Raw genomic sequence first — 26,566 nt, forward strand, 5'->3', positions numbered from 1 at the left:
CCAGGAGCAAGGCAGTGAAGAGTTAAGAAGATTGCTCAACAAAAGGAAACAGGTTATTTACTCTGAGAATATATGCACCACTACCGCTGTTATGTAGTAATAACTATTGTAATGCAGCTAAGAATTACTGGCCCTGAAACAAACAAAAAGAACTCTTGGGTTCTCTACCCCCACTTTGGGCTCTTCTGAGGTCATTTGGATTCCAAGCATTAAAAAAAATTTGACTGCTACTACTATGGATTTCAAATTCACCATCCTGGTGCTGTTTCTTACTTTGAAGAGTGTATACCTACTTGCTAAGAATCAGGCATAATAGTAGCCATTTTGTATACTTTACATTTTATTAAAACCCTCATATTTAATAAGATAAATATTAGGATGCCCATTTTATGGGTGAAGACTTTGAAATTCAAGGTGACCTACTCAGTAATTGTTTCATAATTCAGACTGAGATGAAGAGAACTTCAAAGTCTGTCTTTTCCATTAAACCTTGCAGCTTCTCTTCATATCCCTTTCTTTAAAACAATATTGCATAGAGGGGGCACTGGGTGGCTCAGTCGGTTAAGTGTCAACTCTTGATTTCTGCTTGGGTCATGATCTTGGGGTCATGGGATCAAGCCTGGTGTGGGGCTCTACCCTCCTCAGGGAGTCTGATATTCTCTCTCTCCCTCTTCCTCCGTTCCCACGTCCCCACCCTGCACTCACGCGAGCACGCTCTCTCTCTCAAATAAATCTTTAAACAATATTACATAGATTGTTTTATAAGCAGTCTTGTGTAATATTTTGGGCTCTCACTCTTAGTGTCATCTTTTTGTAAAGTTTTAAAAATCTAGTATTCATAATTAGGTATGAATGTAATTTGCCATCTTAGAAATTCCACCAGCCAAAACCCATCTACAGGCTTGCTGATAGAAGTTTTCTTTTCACTAAAAGCATCTGCTAGCTAAAATAAAGACCAATAGTGAGAAGCCACTTGAATAATCAAGTCTGTTCACTGACTAAACTTGTTTCTCCTGCAAATTCTTCGATTAATGAAAGCCTCGAGCTCTTTTGAGGGATTACATAAAGTATTCCTCTATGTCTAACAATGTCCTAGCAGTGTTTTGAAGAGATATTATAATTTTTTTTCTCTGGCTGTCATTTATCTGACATTGTGTGGGGTTTTTTTTGTTTGTTTTTATTTTTATCTGACATTGTTTTAATGTAATGGACTCTTGTGGCTTGAGTTTTTAGCTTCTTTTTGTTGTTGCAAAATCAGTTGCTACTACTTCAAATTATTTTCCTGTGGAGGTACTATATTTGCACTAGGTGTCATTTTTGTATATATTTCATGTTGCATTTAGTGAAAACACAGGTGTTCTAGAATAACCTGTTTTTGTGTTTGTATTTTTTTTAAGATTTTTATTTATTTATTTCACAGAGAGAGACATAGCGAGAGAGGGAACACAAGCAGGGGGACTGGTAGAAGGAGAAGCAGGCTTCCTGCAGAGCAGGGAGCCTGATGTGGGGCTCGATCCCAGGACCCTGGGATCATGACCTGAGCCGAAGGCAGACGCTTAATGACTGAGCCACCCAAGCGCCCCTTGTGTTTGTATTCTTAACAAATATATTTACTCTGTATTGATACTTGAACTCATTGAAGCAAAATTTTTTATTAGAAGATAAAATTCTTTGGTCTTTTATTTCTTGCCACTTCAGTCATTCTGCTTTGGAAAGATAATGCTATTTGAGTCTAACAAAATATCTTAAGATTATTAAGCATATTTATGCATAGTAAACTTTAAATAATTAGGAAATTATTCAAAAATCAATTTATTCTATTGAATTTTCAGTTAAGAATAATTTAAGCATATTCACAAGGTGAAATACCTCTGTTATTTAATGTGATTTATATTATTCACATAGTGGAGCTCTGTTAGGTGAGCTTTGGTGACTATTTTTGACATGATAGGATATATATTACTGAGATGCCAAGACCTTGTGTGTATGTCTGTTTTATCCACTAAAACCATCCTGCAAGTATTTGTGAAATGGTTAAGGGTTAGCATTCCATATGTACTTGTGGTTGATGTTTCAGAAATACAAGCAAGATATTTTGTATCTGTGAACTTCTTGGATTGAAAGGATCTTCTAAAAAGTGTTCTCAGCTGCTCAGATTGCTCATGGATTCAAATTTTAGAGAACAAAATTCCATGAAGCCACTGGCAATATCATCAAGTCCACCACCACCTTTATAGTCAGTCTTCTTTTAGGTTTCAGTTAAGTTCACTTCTGGAATACTAGCCAATTTTCATTTACTGGTTGAGGCATTGTCACAAGAGCATAAGTTCTTCCATTCTAGGAATGTAAATTAACAATGACTTTTTCTTTTTCTTTCTTTTTTTTTTTTAGAGCATCAGGGCATCAGGCCTTATCCTGTTGGAAACAATTCTTTTTGGGTCTCTGCTTCTATACTTTCCAGTAAGTAACATAATTGTATTTTAAAAATAACCATTTGTTTTATTTTGCTCAGACAGTAATTTTTATATATATGTGTGTGTATTTATATATATCTATATATCTATATCTATGTATGTATATGTGTTTATATAAATATATATGTATATATATGTATGTATATTATAGTATCAATAACTCTTCAAATATATATTACTTTTTTATATATCTATATACAAGTTTATATACCCGTATCTATATATAATAGACATATAAAGTGGAGGTAATCGTACTTTTCTTCCCAAATTTATGAAGAGGGTTGACTGCTTAAGTGAGCTAACATAAAAAAGGCATGCTTGTTATGTATGCTTGCCATATACATATAAATATTGGTTTCCTTCTTCCTTCCCTACTTGAATCAAAACCATGAGACACACCAACAAGTTTGTGCTGAAAAATTCCAGATGGTTACATAGAAAAATAAACAAAATAAATGTATGTGTGGTATTTGTGGCATAGATAATCCTAGTAGACTTCCTATCACCCTGGCAACCTGTCTGTAACCACAAGGTAAGTACTTATTTTCCTAATTCAATTCAACCGACTTATATTCAGCAGTTATTGTGTGTTAAGTACTATACTAAACTGGAATGTTTTGTGAGTGAGAGAAACTTGATTTCTCCTCTCAGGAAGCTTACAATTTATAGAATGAGATGAGTCCGTACAGGCAATTATAATATAATTGAAAAAAGCTGAGATACTGTGGAGGCAGGGTGCTGTGGAAACACTTAGGAGAGACAACTAACTAAGTCTAGGGAATAAAATATCACTCGACTGAGATCTGAAAGATGAGTAGATGTTAGAGAAAAAAAGGTAGGGCTTCCATGGCACCATGTGCTTTTTGGTTTACCTCTTACCTCACTAGCTGCTCCATTTCAGCCTTCTTTGCTGATTCTTAATCTTCTTTCCCACCTCTTAAGTGCCTCAGGCATCATCCTAGTGGAACTTCTCATGTTCTATATTCTCCCTCGGTGATCTCATCTAGTCTCAAACCGTTAAATACTGTTTATATACAATGACTCCCAAATTTATATTTCCAGCTTAGACCTTTCCCCTGAGCTCTAAATTCATATTCAATTGCTTACTCTGCAACTCCTTTTGAGGGTCTACCAGAATTCCCTATCATTTTCTTAACTGAGATACTTGATCTCCCACACACCCAAAGTCAGTCTCCTCTATCTCCATTGATGACAACTCTGTCCCATTGGTTACTCAGGCTAAAACTTGGGAGTCATTCTTGACAACTTTCTTTTTCTCACATCCATCAGAAACCCTTCCGAACATAGCAAAAACCCAACCACTCCCTCCACCTCATTCAGTGCTACCATCCTGGTCTAAACCACAATCAGCCTCTTCTGGATTATTGGCATAGTCCCTCCCTGGCCTCTGTCTCTCTACACTAACACCCCTGTGATCTGTCTATTTTCAAAGTATCAGCTAGTTGTAATGCCCAGTTTAGACCATGACACCCCTCAAAACTCTCAAAAGGTTCACAATTTTACTTATAGTAAAAGCCAATATTCTTAGAATAAGCTCCAAGATCTAACATGATTTGGATCCTGCCCCATATTTCCCGATTCTCTAACCCTCTTCCCCCACTCAGTGTTTATAAGGGTTCTTAATTTATTCAAGTTTTCTACTTCTTGAATTATATTTCTTCTTAAGATAGAAATTTATTTGGGTATAATCATTTTAACCTTTTCCATAAAATCATCCATATTACTAAAGTTGTCTAATTTACTAGTATGGAGTTATGCACAGTAATTAATAATAGAAGCAATATAATACAAAGAGTCTTTATCATGCCTGGGACTGTTTCTGTATAAATGGCAAGTTATGTATCATAACATTTCATCTTCCCCATAGAACTACCAGAAAGATGTTTAGCCAAAGTTATAGAATCACCCAATTAGGAAGTAAAGACCCAAATAACTTCACTAATCTGAATAATAATCATCTGAATATCTGTTGTTGCAGTCACCATCATCTTATTTCCTGAACCTCTGCTATTTTAAAATACGCTTTCTATCCAGTAGCCAGAAGGATATTTTTAAAATATAAAATCTAGGGCGCCTGGGTGGCTCAGTTGGTTAAGCGACTGCCTTCGGCTCAGGTCATGATCCTGGAGTCCCTGGATCGAGTCCCGCATCGGGCTCCCTGCTCGGCAGGGAGTCTGCTTCTCCCTCTGACCCTCCCCCCTCTCATGTGCTCGCTCTCTCTCAAATAAATAAAAATCTTTAAAAAAAAAAAAAAAAAAAAAATATAAAATCTAATCTGTCACTACTTCTATAGCTAGCTTCCCAGAGTTCTTAGAATAAAGATCAAAACCCTTGATATGGTGTATGATGTTATCTATAGTGTGGTCCTTGCCCACCTCCCCAGCCTCATCCAGTACCACTTTTCTTCTCACTTTCTGCACCCAGCTACTCTGACCTTTCCGTTCATAAATGATATATAATCTCTCTCATGGTGGTATTATAATGGCTCCCCAAAAATGTCCATTGTCCTAATCCCTGGAACCTATAAGTATGTTACCTTACATGTAAAATGGGACATGATGAAATAAAGGACTTTGAGATAAAGAGGTTATCATGGATTTTGTAGATGGACTCAAGGGTCCTAAGTGAAAATGAGAAGCAGAAGAGAGAGAACCAAAGAGAAACTATCGTGAAAAAGATTGGACTGACTCTTGCTGGCTTTGAAGATGGATGAAAGAAACCACAAGCCAAGGGATGTAGGCAGTCTCTAGAAGCTGGAAAAGGCAAGGAAACAGATTCTTCCCGAGAGCCTCCAGAAAGAACACCATGATTTTAGCTCTGTAAGATCCATTTTGAACTTCTAAATTCCATAACTGTAAGATAATAAATCTGTATTGTTTTAAGCCACTAAGTTTGTGGTAGTATGTTACAGCAGCAGTAAGAAACTAAGATGCCCCTTAGGACATTTTCACATGCTTTTCCTTCAGTTTTGAAGAGTCCTCCTTTCTTCCTACCTGCCCCTGCCCCCCGCCATCTCATGACTTCTTTTGCCTAATTAACAACTTGCTAGTTATCCTTCAGATTTCTACTTAAATATCACTTTTTTAGGAGAGGTTTCTTTCCTTGACTCCAAATCAGAATCAAATTCCTTTTAATAGTTTCTCATGGAATCCCACCGTCTTTCTTGACAAACCCCATCTCAGTTTGTAAGTGTACATTCACAAATGCCATTATTTGATTAATGTCATTCTCCTGCACAAACTCTAGTTCTTTGAGAATAAGAAGATGATACAGTTATTTTGCGCACAGCCAAGTACCTATAACCATAGTTGAAGCACAGTAAATATGTAGTGAGTGAAAAAATGAGGATATACTTGAATGAATTTAGACCTGTACCCCAAACTAGTGGCTATTGTCCCATTGAAATAGTAGCTTCCAAAGAATCTGCTTGATTGTGGAAGGCTAAGCATGATGATCCTTATTAATATTACTTTATTTAGTGCTAACAGGCAGTAAAACACTTATTAATGTTATTTTGAGATGTTAGCAAAATTTCATTTTATTTTTTATAAGGTTCATATTTATTCAAATCAAGTGGTTATATTGATGAACATGGGCGTAAAATCTATAAAAGAATTTTAAAGCCTCTTTATGGATGGATGGTTGAAGTACTCTGGAAAACAAGAACATTTGAAAGAAGAGTAAATTTTATGCTGCTAAATGTTCAAAGCAGTTATTAAAGACCCTTTCATTGACTGGTATACAATTTTGAAAGATATGTGATGGACCTGTACCTATGATGATGTCAGATACAGAGAAAAAAAAGGAGAAAGAAATGGAAATTTAAGAGGAATGTGAAGATAGCACTTCTGCTTCATAATTCTGATATGCCTGAGAGGGAAAAAAATAACAGAAAAGAAGACTTACCAAAAAAAAATCTAACAGAAACCTCATTATGTTGACTTCATGATTAATTAGCTATCTCTTTCATCGTTTATAACATATGTTTTTCTGTAACTGCTTGAGATATTAATATCTAGTTCCCAAGTTTAAACTGTGTACCTTGGTTTCAAGCTAGTTAGTGTTCATGCTCTGAAGACAGAAAGGGTCAGGTTACTTAATGAAGGTTTGAATGGAGCATAAGACACAGGGGAGGAAAGGAGATTAAAATATACTATTGATTGAGTCTGGTAAGGAAAGTAATTTTATTTTAGGTGAGAGAATGAGAGATGATATATCAGAAATTGTTAGGAAAGCTTTTTGCTACATAGGGTGTGTATATGTGCGTGGGTGCGTGTGCATAAAACATTCTTGACAAGAGGCATAAGTAATTTAGTTATTGGACCAAGGCTCATTGACTTCCCTGGGTTTTACAGAAATGAACTTTATAACTCTTGGCTAGACTATATGCTGCAAAGAAGATCTCTGTATTAAGTGATAAAGGTGTAATTCAGTAAACCTAATATAGCCGAAAGGTCTAATCATTTGATGATATAAATGTGACCTATACTTTTCTTATTTGTTAAATATCTTACCTACTTTCTCTGTTCCTGGTGTGGTCCATACCAAAATTGCTTTTGAAAGTTTTAATGGGGATTATAGGCTTTTTGTTTTTTGTTTTTGTTTTTAAGTATGCTTGAATAAAGGAAAATTGTTTTCAGGGCTGGGTAACTCCATGGAAGGAGGCTTTGGGTATTCACTGTTCTGCTGAGTTGTTATGCAATGAGCCTTTTCTTTTTATGCTGCATATTGTTGTTCAGATTTGCAAGAATTAAGGTTATTTTTGCCTTTTCTAAGCAATCTTAGACTACAGACGATTTCATAACAATGCTTATATTGGAAAGTCCAAATTAGAGATTATCATCATTGTGCAGATGAGGACAAACCAAAATCTGACTAAATTTAGCATTGTTATAATTGGATAGCAGAGAACGAAAGCTTTTAAAACATTTTCTTACAGATTCTCAAGAGACTCATGATTTGAAGTCCATACATTTGTGAACAAATAATTAGTCTTCATAATCATCTAAAAACTTTCATATAACTTATAGAAAAAAGAAAAAACTTTAAAATATCAACTAAAGTATATTTTACCTGTTAAATTACATAAAATGACATTTAGTGGATTAGTAAAACATTTTAAGTCATATGGAATCTAGAAGTTCGTTTCTGACTTGTCTAAACCACCAGTTTCAGCTAATAAGGTGAATTTTTTCCTGTAACCTTGATTAGCTATTTGGATGGCTGATGTGCCTTTCTATACCCATACATGTGTAAATAAATACTAATTTTCATGTTGTTTCCCTACTCCACCCAGGCCCTAAAATAAAGAACTATAAAATATTAGAACAGGAAGGAATGTCAGGCACAACTTAGTCTTTATTCAATGTCTGTTTTGCAAATGAAAGGAGAGTCTGAGAGAAACTGTAACTTACCCAACTTTTCTCAGCTAAGTAGTGAGAAAGCCAAGATTAGAATCTAGTCTCTTGACTCCTGGTCTAACACTCCTTTCACTCCATGACAGTACTTATGATAGAGGGGTGAATGTGTGATTGAGATAACATTAGGCAAGATAATCAGGGATGCTCATGTTCTACCCCCTTGTTCAGGCACCTTTCCTCATTAGGTCTCTGAGGAAATAAAAGGCAAGAGGATAAAACAGGGAACCAATTTAAAATAGTTTAAAGTTTGACTGTAAGACCCAATATAAAACTCCTGTGAGCTTGGATGGAGCATGTTGTTAAACCATATGAAGTTTCTGATACTGAATCACTTTACTTACAAAAATGGCTATTTTATATTTGAACCTAATAAATAACCCTGTAGACCATATCAGGTTGGTTTCAGTGGCTCAAAACCTAAGTCAGTTAAAAGACTACTTTTTTTATGATCACTCCAAAGCCTAAAACTAAAACTCAGATTTTTCTTATCTCCAGTGTAGAGCACACACAACATTCAGAAGCAGAGTTAAAACAGGAGCATATTGTTCTGAGCATAGAGCTTAAGGGGAAGGAAATAAAGAACAGAGAGTTGCAAGCAGGGAGGAAGAGTGAGAATGTGACCATGAGAATATAGCTAAAGCAGCTGAGCTTTTAATCCATTATTATTATTATAACTATTTATTTCAAAGATCAAATTAACCTAAATTTGCCCAGTGGCTCCTGCATTCTTTTCATATTATCCTATCATTCTCAGCACTTCCCTACATTCTAGTTCAACAGAGAGTACTTTCCCTAGCCCAGCCCTGGAATCAGCCTTTTCTCCAAGGAGCCCTGGTTCTTTTTGGAGAGAAATGGTAGCAGGTCAGCACTGAGACAGATTCACATAGGGCACAAAGTTCCCAATTTTACAGCTAGGCCAATGTTCCTCAAACCTCAATTATCTAGGGGCTTTTGTAAGGAGATTTCTCCTCAACTCAAAGATTCCATCCTTAAAACACAGTTTTTTAAGCTGATCTAGACTGCATCTTACTTGGTGTCATCTAGATCCATTTGGATGAATCCAGAGCAAAAGGGAAAAAGTAAATCGGAAGGAAAGTTAAATACTCATGAGCTTACCAGTACTGTCAAGAAAACAGTAGTATGGGGATAGTTGTATCATGCCAAGGTAGCTCAAAGAGTATCGGAATAGGAGACTCTTTTTTTTTTTTTTTAAGATTTTATTTATTTATTTGAGAGAGAGCGCGTGCCCATGCGCTCATGTGCTTGCGAGCAGGGGGAGGAGTAGAGGGAGAGGGTGAGGGAGAGAATCTCCAGCAGACTCTGCACTGAACATAGAACCCAACATGGGGCTCGATCCCAAGAACCTGAGATCATGACCTGAGCCAAAACCAAGAGTTGGGTGTTCAACCAACTGAGCCACCCAGGTGCCCTGGGAATAGAAGACTCTTAATCCTCAAACTGCTAGTGAATTTCAGGAATATTGGTTAAAATATTGAGATTAAAAGACAAAAACCAGACCACCTCCTTCAAGGGAGCTTAGAGAGTGTGACACTAAGACACTCTGTTCTCTATTATAGGATAGGTTAGAGGAATAGAAGAAATAGTTATAAATGTCCTGGAATTCTGTGCAGTTCCATTTATCCACTTGTTCCCTATACTCTTTCCTCAGCCTACCAGAGAGAAGACTGATTGTTGGTAGGTGTGGTCTTCTCATAAAAGCATGGAGGCTCTCCAGTATGCATATTACAGGGTATCTGGTTAAGAGTCTTGGATCAGTGATATGTCAGGAACTAAGTAATTATCTTCTTTTAGCTGAAAGAGTCTTAATAAACTGAGAGAGCCTTAAATCATTGAGAATTTGACCCCTGGCTTTAGTTTGTCAGTGAAAAAGCAACAGTGTTTACATTTTTGCTAAAATAAATACCAATTAGACTGTATGCCTCTTAAAAATACTCTGTTATTTTTTTGAAATATAATAATTACCATTACTTGCAAACTAAGCACAAAGAAAGAGTCACAAACAAAAAAACAAAATATCATCGAGAAAGAATCACTGTATACATTTGATCATTTGAGACATCTGTGTATGCACATTTATAAATTGAAATAGAAAATGGATGAATGGTAGAAATCAAGATACAGATCTATGACATTTTATAAAAAATTAATTATAATATTTATTGTTTTAACCGAAAAACTGAAGTGAAACTAAAAATATTACTAATTTTTAGATAAATGAAGCTTCACAACAAGCATTGTTAGTTCTAATAGATCTTTCTAAGATTAAAAAAGACTATAAAATGTTTCAAAAGTTGGGTTAATTCTTTTTCACTTAGCTGTATGTTTCAACTTTAGACAGTATCACTTTACTTCAGCTGGGACAGCTAAGAAATCAAACATGAATACAGTTCCTTTTGCCCCTTCCCTCTACTTTTTGATTTTTGTTAATAATTTTTGGATTGTTAACATTTATAACATGTATATAATATGCAATTACAAAACTGTTATTCACATAGTTGTTTAACCTTAGGTCTGTATTAAATAGGTTTAATATTTTCCACTAATCTTTGTAACCTGGCTTCTTCATTCCTCAGTTCTTTATTTTGATTTGTTCCTTGGTTTTCATTAACAGATTTTTCATGAAGGAAAAATGAGTCCTATAGTTCTTGAGTTCTTATATGCTTGAGAATCTCTACCCATTGTCTTTATACATGAAGAATAGTTTAGTTGAGTATAAAAATTTCCGGACACACTTTATATTGCTCAGAACTTTATATACATTATCTGAATATTTTCAGCTCTTGAAGTAGCCTGATTGCATTCTTCAGTCTTGAAACTAAATAAGCTGGGAATTACCTTGAAATTTATCATTCTGTCTTATTTTTTTTTTCTTAGATCATAGTGTTTCTTTTCAATATATAGATGTAAGACCTCTTCTGTTCCTAGACTTTAAAAAATATATGTATTTAATTTTTTGTTTCTTCTTCAGGAACAGGAATCATGTATACATTGGATTTTCTTTTCCTTCTTTATCTATGTTTCTAGTCATTTGTATATCCTTGTTCTTTTCTATTTTGCTTTGTGTGTTTCCATCAACCCTTTATTCTGTGACCTTTACACTATTCTCAGGTGTGTTTATTCTGCTGGAGTTGATTCTAATATTCCTTTAAACTCTCTACTGTTTTTATTTTATTTCCATTTTCACTTTCTTCCCTCTTCTCCAGCTTTCTTGGAGTAATTTTATCTCTTTCTCTGTTTTTCTTATCTCTTCTTTGACTCTGATATCTTTTTCTTTGAGCTTCTTTATCAGAGGAAACACGGTTTTTTGTAATTTCTTTGAGGCCATGAGAATTATTAATTTGAACTTGTGCCAATTTTCTTGGGTAACGTCACTTTTGTTGTCCATTCTTCATGTGCCCTTTTCCTCCAGTATTTAAACAAAGAGTCTGTGCTGGCTCCTTTCTGATTTCTTTTTTGTGATAATTCTTTTTTATTGCAGTAAAATATACATAAATATAAACTTACCATTTTAATTATTTTTAATCTACAGTTTAGTGGCACTAAGTACATTCATAGTGTTGTGCAATCATCACTATTTTCAGAACTTTTCCATCATCCCCAATTAAAACTCTGTCCGTTGAATAATAACTTCCCATTCCTCCCTTACCCCTAGTTGTTGGTAACCTCCATTCTACTTTCTGTCTTGAATTTGCCTATTGTCAGGTACTTCATATGAGTGGAGTTATATGGTAATTGCCCCTTTGTACCTGGCTTATTTCACTTAACATAACGTTTTCAGGGTTCATCCATGTTGTAGCATATGTTAGAAATTCATTCCTTTTTACAGCTGAGTAATATTCCCTAGTGTGCATAATACCACATTCTGTTTACCATTTATCTGTGATAGACATTTGGGTTGTTGTCACCTTTTGGCTATTGTAAATAATGCTGCTATGAACATTGGTATCTGAGTCCCATCTTTCAGTTTTTCAGGTATATACCTAGGAATGAAATTGCTCGATCATGTGGTAATTTAACTCTTAAGAAACTGCCAGTTTTCCAAGGTAGCTGCAGCATTTACATTCCCACCAGCAATGCATGAGGATTCCAGTTTCTCTACATCTTTATCAACACTTGTTATTTTCTGTATTTCAAAAAAAAAAATTAATAGCCATCCTAGTGGGTGGAAGTGGTATCTCATTGTAGTTTTGACTTGCTACTTTTCATTTTTGAAGAAAGCAGTTTTTATATGTAGCTCTTTTATGAAGAATTAAGTGGAGAGCAGCAGGAGAAGTAGATTGACGCAGGCTACTTCTTTATTTTGAGGTCACATGAAGCCATACAAATTTAGGTTATATTGTAATCTGAGCCTTCGCCTTCCTTTTTTACCCCCCTTAAGCTCTGGTGACCTTCCTTGGCTAGTGTGCCACTTAGGTACATCAACAAAGATGATCTCTCCAGATCTCTCTCCGATCTGGGATGACACTATGTTTCTATAGGAAAATCCCCAGTTTCCTTTTGACCCTCCTATGCAAATATTCACTCTCCAATGAATAGATCTGTTAGAATCATACTTTTTAATTATAAGCTTTTCAAGAGCAGGACTATGTCTGCTGCATCTGCTTCCATTATAGCACATTAAAAATTTGTCGAGCTTCAACATAATTCTAACTAAAGCAATTAAACACATGCACATACACCTACATAACTGTATAGCTATAAATCTCTTCTTTATCTCTGAGTTCCCTATAGAGAGGTAGAAAATAATCTAGACCAAAAATAAACTTTAATTCTAGCCTACACAGTCTTATATGACCTGGCCCCACTTTTACCTCTTTGACCTTGTACTCCCCTGCTCTCTGCCTCTCTCATTCTGCTGCAACAGCACTGGTCTTGATGCTCTTCCTTGAGCAGACCTGGCATACATCTACCCCATGGTCTTGACCTTGGCTATTTCCTGGAGCAGTCTTAACCCACATATCTCCATGGCCAGCTCCCCCATATCATATTCTTTAAATCTTCCAAATATCAACTCTTCATTGAAAGGAAGTTAAGGAATTCATTATTTTGTAATAAACAGGGAGAGGTTAATTCAAAAATTAGGACATTAAAGTGAGAATAATCCACCACAATTGCAGCGAATGTCTAATGGGACCAAATGGAGACAGATTCAGTGATGATGTGGAGGCAGAAATGTCACAGTTTGGCAGTAGACTAAGAACGTAATAAATTATCCTGAGAATGCCTTTATAGCAACAAATAAGGAGATCCTAGCTCTGGCAATGAGAGAGAATTTGACAGTCAGATGGTTTGAGTCAAAAGATAAGAAAGTGTACCTCTGCAGCAATGTCCTAGCTAGCATATTATAGCTCTCTAGTTAAAAAAAAAAAAAAAAAAAAATATATATATATATATATATATATAAAAGGGTAAAGTCTCAGTTCCTTTCTAACTCCCTTGCTAGAGTTGGTGAGATAATGTCTTTGCCCATGGGAAAAAAAAACACATCAGGAATTCATTCTGCCTCTTTTTTCAAGTTACTATTTCTCCTCTGTTTACAAAAATGCATCTTAAATTTTCCTGTGCAGACCCAGGACACATAAGTAGTTAACTATTTCTGAAGTTTGGTAGTTTATTTTCTAATAAAAAGACCAACAAATTTATACCTTAGGTTTTAGGTATTATATGTGAACATGTAATTTTAGATAACTTTAATGGTCTCTAAAAACATCCTCAGAATTGTTAGACATTTATATTAACAAACTACCAATATCATGATGTCCAGGTTTATCTGTGTGGTCTTATACGTGAACAATTTGACATAAGAAGGTAAAAAAGACAAAGATATTTAAGAGATAATTCAGAAAATAGTCACAAACAGAAAAATAGTTGTTAAAAAATTGAAATTAGCAATGTATCTTTAAAAATAGTTTCCTTTTTAAAGCTATTAGAGGAAAAAATCATGAAGACTTAGATACACTGTGTAAAAGGGTAGCAAGTATTCTTTTAAAAATGACAAGAAGATGACGTTTTGACAAGGCAAATCATACCTTAAATGTCAGGGACGACACAATGTCACTAAGGAGTCTCAATTCAATAAAGTAGATTTATTATTTAAAGAAAATAGCAAAAGAGGAAAACTATAAAGATGTAATACTTACATAGAATCATATTAACAAAAACCTAACGTCAGAGTATCCTGAGCCTGCTATAAGTGTGATTAAAGAAAGCATTTGGACCTATAGCTTAAATTAGAAAGGTCAGTGTGAATGTCTGGGATAAAGAACAGATTGCTTTCCTGGAATGTATTGGAAAAGTGTGTTAATTTATTTGTCTATTTCAGTTATACATTTACCTAAAAGCTGTGATTATTGTATACAAATATCTCTTCATGTTATAATTTCTGTAATATAAAGAAAATAGATTAGTTATATATTGTGAAAATATAATCATTATTGATAGACCTTTAGGAATACTTAATATAAATTATTTAAAGGAAATTTAATTTATGATTAGTTGTATATAAATCTCCATGATTTATCTGTTCCTGAGTATGCAAAATGAGGTTTATTTTGAATGCCATCTCTAGGCTTCAGCAATAATATAGATATGATCAATTGAAATATAGACCTGTTCAGATGACATTCTAATCCAAAACTTACTTTCAATTTAACTTTGACTTTCTTCATTCTTCACACTTTTTTCATCACACACATCCTTTTCATTATGCTTATAGAAATATGGAAAAAAATGCTTGTCCTGCTCTATGGTCTTGTCTACTTCACACATCAGTCATGCCGTTCTGTTGTTCATTGTGAGGAGGATATGAGAGGCTTTGCTGGTCATATGGTTTTTTCTCAAAACAGTTGCACATTTTGCCTTCTGATGTAAAGCACAGCATTTCATCAGATGCTCTAAAATAAAAGATGCTCTAAAAAAAGAAGAGGTCAAGTGTATTTGTCAAATGCTCCTTAGGGAGTCACAGCGAACACTTCTTGTTAAAGGCTTTGAGATCTGCAGTAAAGGAATGCACTTAAAACTGAGCCATTTCTCTATCTTGCTTGATTTCATTATACCCTTTTCCACATAATACCTATTATATAATTTATAATTATAATTATATAATTAATAATATAAATCCTATGTTTGCCTTAAAGAATACATACTAAAAATCCCATAATGCTGTATGATTCCATTTATACAGAGTGTGAAATTGTGTGTGTGTCTGTGTGTCTGTGTGTCTGTGTATATAATATGAGTATATGAGGTAAACCTTAAGAAAGCAGAAAAATGGCAAACACAAAAGTCAGGATGATAGTTGCCTGAGACAGAGGGGAAGAGCATGGGATCAAAGAGGAAGCAGGGCATAAAGGAAGCTTGTAGTGAATAGTAAAATTCTCTTTCTTAAACAGAGTGGTGGATAAATGGGTATGAGTATTTATTGTATCTCTATATAAAATCATCATGACAGACAGATAGATAGATGATAGAAAGATAGATAGATAGATAGATAGATAGATAGATAGATAGATAGATAGACAGACATGTTGTAATGGTTGGAGGTCCAGAAGATGAAGAGGATCCAGCAAAGGAGACTGGGAATGACCTAGCAGGGAAGTAGGAGTAGGATCAATTAAATTCATTCAAACACATTGTGTTTCAAGAAGGAGAGAGAAGAGAGTGGTTAATTCCTTCAGATGCTGCTGGTTTGTCTTCTAAGATGGGGAACAAGAATTGCCTGCTGGACTTGGGAATGTTAAGGTGGTCTTGACAAGACCAGTTTTGGAGCAGTAGTGGGTGATAAATGGAGAAGATGAAATAGAGACAGCAAGTAAACCCCTTTTATCTATACGTTTTGCAGTAAAGAGAAGTAGGGAATTGGGGACTGGAGGAAGCTATAGGTCAAGTGACTTTTTTTTTAATGAGATAAATTACATGTTTGCATGGCGATGGAAAATGATGGTGCGGGAGAGATGTGAATACCGTCATAATGGAAGCCCTTAAATAGGATCCAGTAAGTGGAGGGGTTAAACTTAAATCAGAACACGTTCAGTTCACTCACTGATTAGTAAAAGAGGTACTGGGACTTCTTTTCCATAAATAGCAAGTGAAAACCTGGGGTCAGGGCAAAAATTAGAACTGGGGTCATCTCTGATGTGTAAATTTTGGCTGTTTCTCTCATTTTCCTGTTGTTCAGGACTTCACGCTAGATTCAGGCAGTATCTCAGTGCAGTTGGTTGGGAGCCCTTATGAATAAACTGCAACTTTCTAATAATTGATGGTGACTTTTCAGACTTTGGGATCTGTCCCACAGTCTGTAGTGATCTGGCTTCATGTATCTCCTCCAAACAACTGTACGTTCTATGGCAAAATGACTGTCTCTGATAGAATAATAATAAAGATGATGGTACTGTTCAGGCACGTCTGGATCCATGCACTCTTCAAAGGCTGTCACTGTACCGGTCATTCAGTCACTTAGGCTATTTCTGCCATCATAAAGCAAATGAAAAATTCAACAGTTACCTGCAGTACAGATCTACAGGACTAACACTGAACTGATCCATGATATAAGCTCTGATAGAATTTTAATTAAAAAATTTAAGCTACAGGGTGCCTGAGTGGCTCAGTGGCTTAAGTGTCTGTCTTTAGGGGCGCCTGGGTGGCTCAGTCGTTAAGCGTCTGCCTTCGGCTCAGGTCATGATCTCAAGGTCCTGGGATCGAGCCTCACATCGGGCTCCCTGCTCGGCGGGAAGCCTGCTTCTCCCTCTCCCACTCCCCCTGCTTGTGTTCCCTCTCTCGCTGTGTCTCTCTCTGTCAAGGAAATAAATAAAATCTTTAAAAAAAAAAAATAATAATAAAGTGTCTGTCTTTAGCTCAGGTCATGATCTCAGCATCCTGGGATCAAGCCCCGCATCGGGCTCCTTGCTCCGTGGGGAGTCTGCTTCTCCCTCTGCCTGCCGTTCCCCTTCTTGTGCTCTCTCTCTGACAAATAAACAAATAAAATCTTTTTAAAAATTTAAGCTACAAAAATGAATTAAACACTTAATAATCCAGACTTTTTGGCAGCTGTTAACAACATCGAGGAGTGCTGAAATTATTTTTCCTTCACTTGGTCAACCTTTTGCCATTTTATTTCACCTTCTTGTCTCACTCTGTTTAAACAGAATGTTGAAAGTAAAAGTTGAATGCTGAATGTTGGTGAATTGTACAATTTTTAGTTAATGTTTAAGCAGCATTATTTTCACCTTGGAAATCTTGGCTTTAAAGGAAGTCTCACATTTGTCCTTCAGTGTCTTCTCAGTTCTTTCTTAGAAAAATATATTCTATTTCTGCCCCTTTGTATTTGAGAGGAATGAATCCATGATTCTCTAAAAAAAGTCTTATGGTAACATTTTAAAAACGTTGAGAAATAAAGTCCTGTCTTCAGAGTCCTGGACTTCAGGGAGGAGGAGCAAGAAGAGAAGGAGAGGGAAGAAGGATATTATTTCTCTTATTAACATTGTTAATGAATTTAGGGGAAAAGTAATAGTATTACAGAACAACTAAGTATTACAACTGTCATTTCTCTACTGCAGTATTACTGCATTATGTTTGGTTTTATAGCTGAGTTCCTGTGTTTCTCCATTATGAACAACAACAAAAGGATCTCCTTAATAATGAGAGCTGACATTTATTGTCTGATTTTCCATATCATATATCTGAAGTGTTTTATATGTGTTATCTTATGTCTTGTACATCCTTGCATTCCCCAATGTGTAGCATAATGCCTGGCATATAGTAAGAATCCAATAAATATTTTTGCAGTTACCTGTAAATAAGGAATTAGATGTGCCAAAAACAATGCCGAGCTTTCGCATGATAAAAAGGTTGCTACCTGATAATAGGATATAAAAGTCTCTGACAAAACCCTGTTACAGAACCCTGTCTTCATGGTTGACATACTAACAAAATTAGAATTGTTACTTAACTTTCTAGAGACGCATGATTAAACTATGTTAAAGTAGTTGTTTCCTGAAAAACTTAATAGACTAGCTGGTGAACACCTTATCTCTTATTTACTTATCTGATCAGTCTTAGGCTTTATAGTGTAGTGGTTAAGAGCATGGACAGTGGAGCCACGGTAACTGACACTTAGTAGCTGTGTGACCTCAGGTTAGTCATTTAACCTCTCTGGATGTCCATTGCCTTATCTGTAAAGTCAGGATTATAAAGGTACCATTGGATGATTTTATGCATGTAAATGCATAATATGCTGGCACATATTATGAGGTGTGTTAAGTCTTAGGTAACAAAGTAGCATATCTAAAGTAGTGGTTCTCTGACTTTACAAGCATCAGAATCATCTAGGACTTGTTAAACCACAGATTGCTGAACCCCACCTCTACATTTCTGATTCAGTAAATCTAGGGTAGGGTCAGAGAATCTGCATTTCAAATAAATTCCTAAGGGATGCTGCTGTTGCTGGGCCACGGTCCTGGAACCACACTATGAAAACCATTGGCCTACAGCAGTGCTTTTTCAAACTATGTGTGATGAACGAATGAATGTTTTTAACTTGTTTGTTTATTTTGTTTTATGTCAGTCTGTCATAGACAAAGTCTTTGGTAAAATACAATTGATATTAATCACCTGGAAAGAGAAATGAAGAGTTATTCTTGGATTGGAAGTTGATTTTGTTACCAGATAAATGGGAATTTGCACCTTCAAAAAGGGAGACAATTCATATAGCAAATAAAGTGAATGTATACACTCAGGTTGCAAGTTAGGCTAGTCCCCTCTGGTATTTTAGCAATCCTTTTCTTTTTTTAACCTCTTTTAAATGGAGACGAAAACAACGTATCTGTAGGTTCCTGGGCTTGAGATATGGTTATCTTTGGATGCTATTATTCTGCCTACTACACCAATCATCAAAAATTCTCATGCAACATACCAGTCAGGCAACCCTGATCCAACTAGAGCTGCTACAAATTGTTGAGACACTTTAATGTCCAAAGCCTGATTTTAAATGTAACCAGCCAACAGACCAAAAAAAAAAAAAAAGTCCTACAGTGCCTATACCATGAATTTGTCCTTCAGATAATTTTACTCTACATAGGATTAATTTATTTTTCTATAATTACTCACCAACGTCATTTAAAAATTAACAAAGTTCACATTAAAAGTCATTTTTCTCCATGATTATAAATACTGGGCCCTCGGTCCCTCAATGCCAGCCATCTGCTGGACTTGCATAGTAGCAATCCCAGTTAGGAATGTGCCTATGTATTCTTGTTTCTCACGGTCCCACCTGACCTACTTTGTTTCATACTGAGTAAGTTACTGCCTGGCTTTCAGTATAGTGTTTGATTTTGCTGCCCATAAAACTGAAAATTCTGACAAGAAAAGGAAAAGCATCCTTCTTTTGATGCCTACTTAAAACTCCAATTCAAAAGAATAACATAGTATTTAAATTAAAGAAGTCTCCCATATGCTCCATGAGTTCCCATGTAAAATAAACGAGTAAACTAACTAACTAAAAATAAGAATTTAAAGAGGTATTGCATAATTGTGACTATTTAAAAATTCAGAAGGTAGGTAACAAATGGTATTAGGATCAGATAAGGTGCCAGGGTCAGAATTAGCTGCAAGTACCAAGGCATATAAGAATAGAAGTTTTAAAATGCTGAACTCTTTTTCTCCCATAAAAAAGAAATATGGTAGTGAATAGTCCAAAGCTAATTGTATTTCACAGTTACAGGGATCCTGGGTGACCCATTCCCTCTATCCCTTCTAACGATTTCATCTTTATCCAAGGAAGCAGGTGGGAAGAAAGTGTGAAGGGGGAGGAAATACTATACTTCTCTTCCATTTAGCCAATCATTTGTCAGAATTTCATTACATGGTCACTCTTAGCTTCAAAAGAGGCTGGGAAATAGTTTTGTTTTGTTTTGTTTTTTATCTAGGGGGCCATGTGCCCATCTGAAAAAAACTGGGAGAAGGGAATTCTGCATATTGTGATCTCATCTCTGCCATGCCTGTAATTGTTATTTTCTTCTAGTTGCTGGTTTGCATCTTCTGTATTTCTTCAATGCATATATATTATCTTTATTTTTTTTTAGGGAGGTTTTTTAAAATTATTTTTTATTATTATGTTCAATTAGCATATCATACATCATTAGTTTTTGATGTAGTGTTCAACAATTCATTAGTTGCATATAACACCCAGTGCTATGTATACAATGTGCCCTCCTTAATACCCATCACCCGATTACCCCACCGCCCAACCCCCTCCCTTCTGTAACCCTCAGTTTGGTTCCAGGAGTCCAGAGTCTCTCATGGTTTTTCTCCCCCTCCGATTTCCCCCCCTTCATTTTTCCCTTCCTTCTCCTAATGTCCTCCATGCTATTCCTTATGTTCCACAAATAAGTGAAACCATATGATAATGTCTTTCTCTGCTTGACTTATTTCACTTAACATAATCCCCTCCAGTTCCATCCATGTCGATGCAAATACTGGGTATTCATCCTTTCTGATGGCTGAGTAATTATTATCTTTATAAAAGAAAAAAAATTTAAACAGAAGTCCTGTCCCTGACTCTGCCTAGCCATGACTTTTGAAGAGAGAGAACTAAGGCTACTGAGATACTGATTATGCAACTCACAATGCAGACTTCATTTTGTGGAAGACTGCAGATCATTATTAATTGTAATCTTTATATAGCTCCTCTTGTTTCTTTCACTTCCCTGGAAAAAAAGTAATTATGTAACAGATGTGATTCAGACAGGAAAGAAAGTCCTTATTTAATCTATGGGGCTATTAGATAACTACTAAAAGAGGGACTCACCTAAGATAGATTTTCTCACATGGGGTTTTCTGGTGACAGCTCAACTCCTTTTAGGGTGTACTAATTTTAATGGCTTAAAGACCTTTGAAGTTATTTTAAGCTATAGTGTAGGCACACTAAGTATAGTATGCTCAAACCGGGAACTATGGTTTTTACTCTAAGCTTCATTCCTTTTGCTATGAATTTTTTTAAGAGAGCTAATATTGCTACAGATTACTAATTTTGATGTTTAACAAAATGCTCCACATTTCTTTGAAGTCAAAGATGTCTCAAATTGGAATAGTTGCTAAAGAAGTTTGTTTAAGGAAGCTTCACATTTAAAAGGCTGGAAATTTTATCTGGACTAAGGCTAGGACCAATTTTTGGCAACTATTGGTTGTCATCATATATATTTAGCCTTTGCCTCTACTTCTGTTTGTATTCTATACTTCTAAATTTTCCTCAATCACTAGGTAGATGTCAGTGATAAGGTCTCATACTGTATGGAGTGATGATAGGAATTTTTAAGGACTAGTAAGACATATTCTGAGAAGCCCTTTACAAATTGAACTCCTAGATATTACAGGGTATTGAATAAGGTACAAAGTTTTTTTTAGTGATCGTTTTATTCTTGTTTTTATTGATGTATAATTAGCATACAATGTTATAGTAGTTTCAGGTATACAAGATATTGATTCAACAATTCTATACATTACTCAGTGCTCATCATGACAAGTGTAGTTGCCATTCGTCACCTTATAGTGTTATTACAGTATTTTTGACTGTATTCCCTTTGCTGTAATTTTCATCTCCATACAAACAGAAGTTTGTACCTCTTAATTCCCTTTATCTATTGTACCCAATCCACCTTTCCTCTGGCAACCACCAGTTTGTCCTCTATATTTGAGTCTGTTTTTTGGTTTGTTTCTTTATTCATTTGTGTTTTAGATTCCATATGTAAGTGAAATCATATGATATCTGTCTTTCTCTGCCTGACTTACTTCACTTAGTATAAAGCCCTCTAAGTCTATCCATGTTGTCTCAAATGGCAAGATTTCATTTCTTTTTATAGCTGGAGTAATACTGCATTGTGTACATGTATCACATCTTATCCATTCATCCATCCATGGGCACATAGATTGTTTCCATATCTTGGCTATTGTAAGTAATTCTGCAATATACATGGGGGGTGCATGTATCTTTTTGAATCAGTGCTTTCATCTTTTTGATGAATACTCAGAAGTGGAATCACTAAATCATATGGTCATTCTATTTTTAACTTTTTGAGGAACCTCAATATTATTTTCCATAGTGGCTGCACTTATTTTACATTTACATTTCCACCAACAGTGTATGTTCCCTTGTCTCCACAATCTCTCCAATATATGTTATTTCTTGTCTTTTTGATAATGGGTATGATTTGATGTCTCATTGTGGTTTTGATTTGCATTTCTCTGATGATTGGTGATGTTGAGCATCTTTTCATGTGCCTATTGCCCATCTTCTTTGGAAAAATGTCTATTCAGATCCTCTGCCCATTTTTTAATCAGATTGTTTATTTTCTTATTATTGAGTTGTATGAGTTCTTTATATATTTTGGTAATTAGCTCCTTATCGGATATATGATAAGCAAATATCTTTTCCCATTCAGAAGGTTGCCTTTTTATTTTGTTAATGGTTTCCTTCACTGTGAAAAAGCATTTTGGTTTGCTATAGTCCCAGTCATTTAGTTTTGGTTTGGTTGAAATTACCTTTGGAGTCAGATCCAAAAAAATACAGCCAAAAGTGAGGTCAAGGAGCTTACTACCTATGTTTTCTTCTAGGAATTTTATGGTCTTATATTCAACTTTTTAATCCATTTTGAGTTAATTTTTGTATATGGTATAAGATAGAGGTTCAGTTTCACTATTTTGCATGTGGCTGTCCAGTTTTCCCAGCACCATTTATTGAAGAAACTGTCCTTTCCCCATTGTATATTCTTGCCTCCTTTGTCATAATTCACCATATAGGCATGGATTTACTTCTGGGCTCTTTATTCTTTTCCATTGATTTGTGTGTCTGTTTTTATTCCAATATCATACTGTATTGATTACTGTAGCTTTGTAGTAGAGTTTGAAATTAAGGAGTGTGTTGCCTGTAACTTTGTTCTTCTTTGTCAAGATTGCTATTCAAGGTCTTTTGTGATTCCAACAAATTTTAGAATTATTTGTTCTAGTTATATGAAAAATGCCATTGGAATTTTTATAGAGATTGCATTGAATCTGTAGATTGCTTTGTGTAGTATGGACATTTTAACATTAGTAAGTCTTCTAGTCCATGAGTACAGAATTTATTTGTGTCTTCAGTTTATCAGTGTCATAGTGTTCTGTGTACAAGTCTTTCACCTCCTTGGCTAAATTTATTTTTAGGTATTTTATTCTTTTTGATGCCTTTGTGAATGATATTGTTTTCTTAGTTTCTCTTTAGGATAGTTCATTATAGTATATAGAAACACAACCAATTTCTGTATATTGATTTTTGTATCCTGCAACTTTACTTAACTCATTTATTAGTTCTAACAGATTTTGAGCGGTCTTTAGGGTTTTCTATATGTAAATCATGTCATCTGCAAATTACGACAGTTTTACTTTTTCCTTTCCTATTTGAATGACTTTTATTTCTTTTTCTTACCTAATTGCTCTGTCTAGGATTTCCAATATTGTGTTGAATGAAAGTGGTGAGAGAGGGCATCCTTGTCTTGCTTCTAATCTTAGAGGAAAACATTTCAGCTTTTCACCATTGAGTATGATATTAGCTATGGGTTTCTCATATATGGCCTTTATAATGTTGAGGTATGTTTCCTCTATCATCACTTTGTTGAGAGTTTTTATCATGATTGGATGTCGAATTTTGTCAGATACTTTTTATGAATCCATTGAGATGATCTTATGATTTTTATTCTTCATTTTGTTAATGTAGTATATCACACTGTTTAAAATGCTGATGTTGGACCATCCTTGCATCTGTGGAATAAATCCCCCTTCATCATGACGTGTGACCCTTTTAATGTACTTTTAACTTTCATTTGCTAATATTTTGTTGAGGATTTTTGCCTCTGTGTTCATCAAGGTTATTGGCTTGTAATTTTCTTTTTTTTTTGTGGTGTTCTTGTCTGGTTTTGGTATCAGAGTAATTCTGGCCTCATAAAATGAGTTTAAGAGCATTACCTCCTCTTCAGTTTTGTGGAAAGTTTGAGATTAGCTATTAATCTTTGAATGTTTAGTAGAGTTTACCAGTGATGCCATCTGGGCCTGAACTTTTGTTTCCTGAAAGGTTTTTGATTACCAATTCAATTTCCTTTCTACTAATGAGTCAATTCAGATTTTTTATTTCTTCATGATTCAGTCTTAGAAAGTTGTATTTTTCTAGGAATTTATTTATTTCTTGTAGGTTTTCCAGCTTTTTGATGTATAATTGTTTATTATAGTCTTTTATATCTTTTGATTTTTGTGTTATCAGTTATAATTTCTTTCATTACTAATTTTATTTATTTGAGTCTTCTCTCTCTTTGCTTGGTGAGTCTAGCTAAACGTTTGTCAATCTTGTTTATCCTTTCAAAGAACGAGCTCTTAGTTTCATTGATCTTTTTTTTTTAGTTTCTGTTTCATTTATTTCCACTTTTATCTTTATTATGTCCTTCTTTATACTAACTTCAAGCTGTTTTTGCTCTTCTTTTTCTAGTTCCTTTAGGTATAAATTTAAATTATTTATTTGATTTTTTGTGTGTTTCTTGATGTAGACCTGTATTGCTATACATATTCCTTCTAGAACTGCTTTTGCAGCATCTCATAGATTTTGGGTTGTTGTATTTCCATTTTTGTTTGTCTCAAGGTATTTTTTGATTACCTTTTGATTTCTTCATTGACTTGTTGGTTAGTCTGTAACATGTTATTTAATCTTGTGATTTTTCCAGTTTTCTTCTTGTAATTGATTTCTAGTTTGATACCATGTAGTCAGAAAAAAATGCTTAATACGATTTCAACCTTATTAAATTTATTGAAACTTGTTTTTGTAGCTTAACATATGATCTATCATGGAGTACATTTCATGTGCACTTGAGAAGAATGTCTTCTGATGCTCTGTGGATGGAATGTTTTATATATCTATTAAGTCCATCTGGTCTAATGTGTCATTTAAGGCTAATGTTTCCTTATTGATTTTCTGTCTGGATGATCTATCTGCCAATGTAAGTGGGATGTTAAAATCTCCTACCATTATTGTATTACTGTGAATTTCTCCTTTTAGGTCTGTTAATATTTGCTTTACATATTTAGGTGCTCCTATGTTGTGTGCATATATACTTAACAAATGTTATATCCTCTTTTTGGATTGACCACCCCCATCATTATGCAGTGCTCTTCTTTGTCTTTTATTACAGTATTTTTTTTAAGTCTATTTTGTCTGATATAAATACAGCTATACCAGCTTTCTTTTCATTTCCATTTGCTTAGAAAATCTTTTCCCATATCTCTACTTTCAGTCTATGTGTGTGCTTACATTTGAAGTGAGTCTCTTGTAAGCAACATATAGATGAGTCTTTTTTTTTAATCCATTCAGCCACTCTATGTCTTTTGATTGAATTTAGCCCATTTAAAGTAATAATTGATATGTACGTACTTACTGCCATTCTGTTATTTTTTGGCTGTTTTTGGCTGTTTTTTGTAGTTTCTTTGTTCCTTTATTCTCTTGCTCTCTTGTGGTTTGGTAAATTTCTTTAGTATTATGTTTAGATTCCTTTCTCATTATCTTTTGTGTATCTACTGTAGGTTTTTGCTTTGTGGTTACCATGATGTTTACATATAACTGTTTATATACATAGCAGTCTATTTTAAGTTTGTAGCAACTTAAATTTGAAGACATTCTAAAATCTCTACGTTTTTAGCCTCCCACACATTTTATGTCTTTGATGTCATATTTTACTTTTTTTAAAACTTTGTGTATCCCTTAACTAATTATTGTGGTTACAGTTAATTTTACTACTTTTGTCTTTTAACCTTCACACTAGCTTTAAGCGGTTAATCCCCTACCCATATATACATATATTTACCTTTACCAGTGAGATTTTTACTTTCATATGTTTTCTTGTTATCAGTGCCTTTTCTTTTGAGCTTAAAGAAGACCCTTTAACATTTCATGTAAGGCTGATATAGTAGTGATTAACTTTTTTATCTCTTAGTTGCCTAGAAAACTTTATCTCCATTTCTGAATCATAACCTTGCCATGTAGAGTATTCTTGGTTGGCAGGTCTTTCCTTTCAGCACCTTGAATATATCATGCTACTCCCTTCTAGCCTTCAGAATTTCTGACAAGAAATCTGCACATAGCCTTATGGGGGTTCCCTTATATATAACATGTTCTTTTTCTCTTGCTGCTTTTAAGATTCTCTCTTTAACATGTGACATTTTAATCATAATTTGTCTTGTTGTGGATCTCTTTGGGTTCATCTTATTTGAGAATCTTTGCTTCTCGGACCTACATGTCTGTTTTCTTTCCAGGTTAAGGAAGTTTTCAGTCATTCAAGTTAGTTTTCTGCCCCTTTTTTCTCTCTTTTCTCATTCTCAAATTCCTGTAATGCAAATGTTATTCCACTTGATGTTGTACATTAGGTCTCTTAAACTATCTTTACTTTTTTTCATTCTTTTTTCTTTTTGTTGCTGTCTTTGGGTGAGTTCCATGCCCTATCTAACAGGCTACTGATTGATTCTATACTTCAACCAGTCTGCTGTTTAACCCTTTTAGTGTATTTTTCATTGTAGTAATTGCATTCTTCAGCTCTGTGGCTTCTCTTTGTTACTTTCCTGTATTTTCCA

General features: G+C 34.8%; 1 protein-coding gene across 1 annotated transcript in view; it reads left to right on the forward strand.

Annotated features, from left to right (window-relative positions):
• GPR158 (G protein-coupled receptor 158) overlaps positions 1 to 26,566 on the forward strand; it is a 446,114-nt gene that overhangs the window by 307,862 nt on the left and 111,686 nt on the right. The window contains exon 5 of the mRNA XM_032396681.1: positions 2,392 to 2,460. Within this exon, the coding sequence (XP_032252572.1) occupies positions 2,392 to 2,460 (69 nt within the window). The remainder of the gene's footprint in view (positions 1 to 2,391; positions 2,461 to 26,566) is intronic.

The sequence above is a fragment of the Phoca vitulina genome, unplaced genomic scaffold (assembly GCF_004348235.1).
Source record: "Phoca vitulina isolate PV1807 unplaced genomic scaffold, GSC_HSeal_1.0 scaffold93, whole genome shotgun sequence".
Taxonomy (NCBI): Eukaryota; Metazoa; Chordata; class Mammalia; order Carnivora; family Phocidae; genus Phoca; species Phoca vitulina.